The following is a 7,500-nucleotide window of genomic DNA, read 5'->3' as shown; positions in this document are numbered from 1 at the left end:
CGACCACACAAAGAGCCAAATATGCAACAGCGGCACTCCACTAAGGACCGGACTATATCTGTCCCTCGTCTGGAAATAGGCTACCTCCACACACACACACAGAAACATACACACACATACACACACCAACATGCACAAACACACAAACACACACATACTCGCACAAAACAAACACACACACACACACACACACACACACACACACACCTGCCAACTTTGTTGCTACTTTCTACCTGTACTGTCTGAGATGTGGGTCTATAATTGATAGCTGTGCAGCAGCTGTGTTTCGGATGCTCCTGTGCTCCTGTCACTGACCCCAGATCAGTGGTGTGTCTGAGTGCAGCCTAAATCAGCCTCCATACAGCTAGGACAGCTGGGGAGAGGCATCACTCAAGTCACATATTTTTTATTATTACTACTATTATTATTATTATTACTCTTTGCCCATCTATGCTTTTATCTGCTATTCCTGTTTTTGGTTTCTGGTTTTTGTTTATGTAAAGCACACTGAATGACCTCTGTGTATGAAATGCACTATATAAAACTTGACTTGACTTGACATATGAGTGGATAATAGCAGATGCTTCTCCACTATGTATGTTTATCAAAAAGGTCTCGCTCTGTTTCTGAAAGAGTTGGAAGTTTGTGTGTGTGTGTGTGTGTGTGTGTGTGTGTGTGTGTGTGTGTGTGTGTGTGTGTGTGTGTGTGTGTGTGTGTGTGTGTGTGTGTGTGTGTGTGTGTGTGTGTGTGTGTATGTGTGAGTGTTGCGTGTGCGTGTGCGTGTGTATGCACTCTTAAAATGAATGTGTTGTCCCTATCTGGACACAGACGTGTTAAAAACAATGTTGTGTTGTTTTCAACACATTAATTTTAAGAGTGTGTCTGTGTGAAAGTATGTGCTGCTTCTCCACATGTGAAGTTCCTAACGGAAAAATAAAGTTCTTTGAATTGAATTGAATTGAATTGAATCAAATTGAATTGAATTTAATTGAGTGTGTTTGTGTCTGTGTGTGTGTGTCTGTGTGTCTGTGTGTCTGCGTGTCTGTCTGGGTGTGTCTGTCTGCCTGCAATTTGCTGACAGAGCTAGCATGCTAATCTGACATGGTGGTGTGTGTGTGACGAACATTGGAGTGCTAATGAGAGAGGCTGCCTCTATGTGTTTACCAAATAGCAAAGCCACTGAACGTTAGCTGGCAGGGTGACACACAGACACGCACACACACACACAAAGACACACACTACATACCCTTGCGGATAAACACACACACATACGGTACGCACAAGCACTCGCACACGCACACGCACACGCACACGCACATGCAACACACACACACACACACACACACACACGGGTAAAAATGTACACACTGGTAAAAACATACACACTTAACATCTTGTTCCTAAAAATAAAACATAAACAACATACATAAACACCCATACTTAACACACAAAAACGTAAAATACAAGGACACACACACACGCAAATGCACACACACACACACACACACACACACATGCACACACACACACACACACACACACTTGGCCACACTTCACTGCGCTAAGCATCACGCCCACTCCACAGGGCCCTAGCCGTTAATGCGCTGTCATGTTCATCACCCGTTAACAAGCGTCGTAACGATCCGCTCCAGCCCACTCACAGGAGCGCAGACAGAGAGAGGGATGGAGGGAGCCGGGGGACCAAGAAAGAGAGAGAGAGAGAGACGGAGGCCCCAGCCACTGACAGAGGGAGAGAATCTCTCCCTGTCCCTCTCTCTTTCTCTCTCTCTCTCTCTCTCTCTCTCTCTCTCTCTCTCTCTCTCTCTCTCTCTCTCTCTTCAACTACCTCTCTTTATTTGTCCCTCTCTCTATCTCTCTATCTCCCTTCTCTCTTTCTCTCCCTCTCTCTCTCTTTAACCCCCTCTCTTTATCTGTCCCTCTCTCTCTCTATCACTTTCTCTCTCTCTCTCTCTCTCTCTCTCTCTCTCTCTCTCTCTCTCTCTCTGTACTGTGACAGAGTGGATGTGGATTAGTGTAATCCACGGTAGCCGACGGCCATAGCCACTCTAAGATAATATCACTCTCGGCCCCCTCAACCAGACATCCAATCACATTTCTCAACCACCTGTCTGCACTCCACCCCCCCCCCCCCCCTTCATCTGTCCATCTCTGCCCATCTCTCCTTTACCCATCTGTCTCTGCATCACTCTCTTCCTTTACTGTATCTGTCCATTCGTCATTGCGTAATTCACTCTCTCGTCCACTGTCCGTCTCTGTGCAACAGTTGGTTCTGGTGTCGTGTCTGTCCATCCATGTGAGTGGACACAAATACACACGCAAACAGCAACAACAACACACATATAACACGTGTGCCACACACCTTTCACTCGAGGTGAGGGTCTTCTCATATAGTGTGTGTGTGTGTGTGTGTCTGTGTGTGTGTGTGTGTGTGTGTGTGTGTCAGTGTAACAACATCCCTTATAATATAGTTCTTGGTCCTAATGCTAACTCTGGTACCTGCATAGGTCTCGGTGTGTGTGTGTGTGTGTGTGTGTGTGTGTGTGTGTGTGTCAGAGTAACAACATCCCTAATTATATGCAGTAGTTCTTGGTCCTAATGCTCTAGTACCTGCATAGGTCTCCATGTGTGTGTGTGTGTGTGTGAGTGTGTGTGTGTGTGTCAGTGTGACAACATCCCTTATTATTTAGTTCTTCGTCCTAATGATAACTTTAGTACCTGCATAGGTCTCCACGTGTGTGTGTGTGTGCGTATGTGTGTGTGTGTGTGTGTGTGCGTATCTGACCTTGCGCACGTAGCTGACGGCGTCCTCCTCGGTGTACACCTCGGCACTGACCCCGCCTCTGCGTCGGCGGGCCTTGACCACGGGGTTGGGGGGCGGGGGGGACACCTCATCGTCATGAGAGTCCGACTGCGAGTTGGATTTCTGGCGCGCCAGGATCTGCTTACACTCCTCCTGCGCACACACACACACACACACACACACACACACACACACACACACACACACACACACACACACACACACACACACACACACGTAAGTCATGTTTTAAGATGTATGCATTTAATGAAAATTGCATGCTCGTTCCCATAGTGCCGTGGTCTCTTCTATGTTTCAAATATATTTAAAAATTTCAACATAACTTTTAGAGACAGGGAGAGGCATTCAGTCAGTAAGAGTCAGACTGTGTTTCACAAACACATCCCACGCCAAACATAAGGGATCCATCAACATTTCACTGAAAAGCATGCTCATGGACATGGCAAAAATGAAACAAGCTCAGATGGGGTGTACTGTCTGCTATGATCTATGTGTGTGTGTGTGTGTGTGTGTGTGTGTGTGTGTGTGTGTGTGTGTGTGTGTGTGTGTGTGTGTGTGTGTGTGTGTGTGTGTGTGTGTGTGTGTGTGTGTGTGTGTGTGTGTGTGTGTTGTGTGTGTGTGTGTGTGTGTTTCTGCTCTAAGGTGAAAGACTAATAGATGTGCACGTGCCTCTCAGCTGGCAAACACACACAAAGCCGCTGGCGGGCGCACCGATCCGGATCTTTCTGCTGACACCACACTGCTGAATAATTCACCCAAACCTCTATTAACCATACAACAGATACCAAGGTCTGTGTGTGTGTGTGTGTGTGTGTGAGAGAGAGAGAGAGAGAGAGAGAGTGAGTGTAAATGTCCTGTTTGTTTGTTTGTTTGTTTGTTTGTATGCTGCTTGAATGTCTGTATGTGCATGTACATGAGCATGTGAGTCTATACCTGTATGTGTGTGTGTGTGTGTGTGTGTGTGTGTATGAGAGAGTGAGAGAAAGAGATAGAGAGAGAGAGTGTATGTGAGTGTGTGAATGCTCTGTAGGCATGCATTTGACAGGAGACAGGCAGGGAGAGACAGAGTGAGGGAAAGAGAGAGGGAGGTAGGGAGGAGGAGAACGTGGGGAGAGAGAGAAATGGCGTTGCAGTCTGGTCAGTGGCTCTCTCCTGGAGCCAGCCTACATTGGTATTCCTCTAAGAGAACCTTTCCAACACAATGCTGACGGCAGATTTTACAATCTAGCATAGTGCTGTGCAAGGAGGAGATCAGTCCCTCTCTCTCTCTTGGTCTCTCTCTCTCTCTCTCTCCTCTCTCTCTCTCTCTCTCTCTCCTCTCTCTCTCTCTCTCTCTCTCTCTCTCTCTCTCTCTCTCTCTCCTCTCTCTCTCTCTCTCTCTCTCTCTCTCTCTCTCTCTCTCTCACACACACACACACACACACACACACACACACACACACACACACACACACCTTGTCAAATAAACCAAACTCCATATCATCATCACACAGGGTGTGCAGAAGGTGCCCACTGTCAGACCACCCCTTTTAATCTATAATATTGCTTTGTATTTCTACAGATACACACTGTCTCACACACACACACACACACACACACACAGAGAGAGAGAGAGAGAGAGAGAGAGAGAGAGAGAGAGAGAGAGAGAGATCCAGAAATGCGCATGCACAGAGACATACACATTACGCAGAGTCATCCCCTCAGGGACTGAAGCCAGCGAGAGAGAAAGATCTCTCTGTCTCAGTGTCTCTCTCTCTCAAACACACACACACACACACACACACACAGACACACATACACACACTGCAGGGGAGAAAAGGGGCAGCATTCAGCCTCTTCCCATCAGTGTAACAGGAGAGAGGGAACACATGCTTATTATGTCAACACAAGGCAAAGAAGTGACCAGCTTACAAGCTTAATGGTGCACATACAGAGATATACACTACACGCGTACACGTACACACACACACACACACACACATACACACTCACACAAACATGTAACACACACACACAGAGATCATCACTGCCTGCAGCCTCCCACGCACGAGAACACACGCACACATTCACATACACACTGGCAGTAGGCTGGCAGCCCGAGCTGAACCTGTTTGCTACACACATACACACACACACACACACACAGTGCCATACCGCGCAGCTGCTGTTTCTCTTTCTCCGAGAAAAACACCTCACCTTAATCTTTTCTAATGAGTCATCTTAAGAGCGAGCGCCCACACAGACTAACCAAAATACACACAAACACACACACTAATTTAAATGGCATGAACCAAACAAAACAAAACGCTTTGTACAGCCGCGTCCCAGTCCACAACAACAAACCCAAACAACAACAACAACAACAACAACAACAACAACAACAACAACACAACCACCTCACCCCACCCCACCCCACCCCACCCCACCCCACCCCACCCCACCCCACACGCACCTCGGTCATGCTGGTGTCGTTGGCGCCGTGGGCCGTCCAGCTGGAGTCGGCGGGTGTGTCGGCCACGTGTGTGTCGGTGTGTGTGTGCGCGCCGTCATGGCGAGGGCCCGGTCCGGAGGCCTCGGCGTCGTCCCCGAGAGGCCCGAACCCCTCGCCACCGCCACCGCCGACGCCAGCTCCGCTCATGCCCGGCCTGGGCACAGGGGCCGGCACCCCCCTCCCAACGCCAGAGCCATCACGTCACCGCCCACGCCTACCACCACCCCCCCACCCCCCCCACTCCGCACGGCCACACACACACACACACGCGCGCCCGCGCGAAGACGCGTTCGTTCGTTAGGCCACGCGGTCTCCGGACGCCGACATGGACCGTGTGCGACGGACGCCGAGAAAGAGAACGAGTTTGTATGCGCGCGCTCGTGTGTGTGTGTGTGTGTTTGTGTGTGTGTGTGCTTGTGTGTATGGAGGAGAGACGAGAGAGCGTGGGATGCAACAGAGCAGTGAGTGAGTGTGTGTGCGTCCGCTGGATGTGAAAAGCTTAGAGAACAAGCGAGTGAGCAACAGAGAGAGAGAGAGAGATAGAGAGAGAGATAAAGAGATAGAGATAGAGAGAGAGAGAGAAGAGCGGATTGCCAGTACTCAGGCGGATCGGAAAAAAAAATAACAATGATTACAGCAGGAGCCTGGCTCTCCCTTGCTGCCCTGCGCCACTTTCTCTCCCTCTGTCTCTCCCTCCCTCGCTTGCTCACTCCCTCCCTCCCTCCCTCTCTCCCCCTCCCTCCCTCCCTCTCTCAATCTGCTTGCGCACACACTCTCACTATCGGTCTCTTTCGTTTCCTTCGTCGCCATGACAACTGGGCATCTCACTCCTCTGTACTAGGGGGTGCAGGAAGTCGAATCAAACATTAACCCCCAAAATATGCCACACGCAAAACAAACACACCCCACATGGACACAGTCACGCAGACACACTCTTACATAACGCTCATGAGTAATGCATGGTGTTAGTGTTCAACACAGGTACCGCACAAGGGCATGGACACCCCTCAACAATAGCAACGTGATACACCCACAGCAAGTGATTCACTCACACACACACAAACACATACATACACACACACACACACAGAAACACAGAAACACACACTCTCACACACACACAGACAAACATACAGACACACAGACACAGAGAAACACACACACAAACACACACGCACACGCACACGCACACGCACACGCACACGCACACGCACACGCACACGCACACGCACACGCACACGCACACACACACACACACACACGGTTTAAATCACTTGTCCTTCTGTTTCCTTGTTTCTATCAGAGATTGCTTCATTGAGATATGGCCTCCTGTCTGACCTCTGACCCCTCCTACACATGCACATATGCTCCCAGAAGGCCACAGTGGAAAGTCTGAGCCACAGTCGATGGTCAAGACATCAAGACAGAGCACTTCCTCTGGGAGTTAGCAGGCAGCCATCACTTCATAAATACACACACACACACACACATGCACGCACGTACACACACACACTCTCTCTCTCCCTCCCTCACTCACTCTTGATCTCTCTCTCACACACAAACACAAGTGAGACTGAGAGTGGAGGAGAGAGGGTGGAGAAGAAGAAAAAATGAGAGAGAGAGAGAGAGAGAGAGAGAGAGGGAGGAGGAGATAAGTTAGGGAGTTGACCAGGGGTGGTGAAAGTGTGCCTGTGTCTTTCTCTTGCACACCCATCCACAGAGTTACAGTATAGTAGGTGGGTTTACATGTACACTTTTATTCAGATAAGAATGGGCATAATGGCTCAATCAGAATAGAAATGAAACATAGAAACACCTTAATCGAAAATAAAACTGCCAATCTGTTACCGGATTTTAATTTTAATCGGAATGAAAGGGATGGTGTATTCTATCTTGTATGCCGCCAATCGTTTCGCCTGCTGTATCTACTCAAGCAAAAGCAAAACAGCAACGACTATTCTGATCAAATATTTTAGAGTGCTTGAGCACCTGAGTGCACCTGACCGATAATACCCATGTAACAGATGGCACAAATGTTTCATTCGGGAATAGATCAATTGGAAGGACAAAAAAACTCCATATGAACCCACTAACTGACACTCAAACAAAAGACAGGCAATCAGTTAATGTCTCCTCAATGGATGATGGCCATTAACTATTCTATTCT

The 7,500-nt window shown here is 48.6% G+C and overlaps 1 protein-coding gene across 2 annotated transcripts in view; it reads right to left on the bottom strand.

Moving 5' to 3' along the window:
• The window catches only part of prkar1b (protein kinase, cAMP-dependent, regulatory, type I, beta), an 82,278-nt gene that overhangs the window by 63,863 nt on the left and 10,915 nt on the right, over positions 1–7,500 (bottom strand). The window contains exons 1-2 of one of the 2 annotated variants that reach the window (XM_062531645.1): positions 5,295–5,546; positions 2,804–2,974 (exon numbers count right to left, since the gene is read on the bottom strand). In XM_062531645.1, the coding sequence (XP_062387629.1) occupies positions 2,804–2,974; positions 5,295–5,480 (357 nt within the window). In that variant the 5' untranslated portion in view covers positions 5,481–5,546. Of the gene's footprint in view, positions 1–2,803; positions 2,975–5,294; positions 5,547–7,500 lie in introns of those variants that run through there. The other variant, XM_062531647.1, reaches the window with a different exon arrangement.

Source organism: Sardina pilchardus, chromosome 3, assembly GCF_963854185.1.
Source record: "Sardina pilchardus chromosome 3, fSarPil1.1, whole genome shotgun sequence".
NCBI classification, from domain to species: Eukaryota; Metazoa; Chordata; class Actinopteri; order Clupeiformes; family Clupeidae; genus Sardina; species Sardina pilchardus.
Note: the sequence above shows the minus strand (reverse complement) of the source record. Positions and strands in the feature narration are given on the sequence as shown.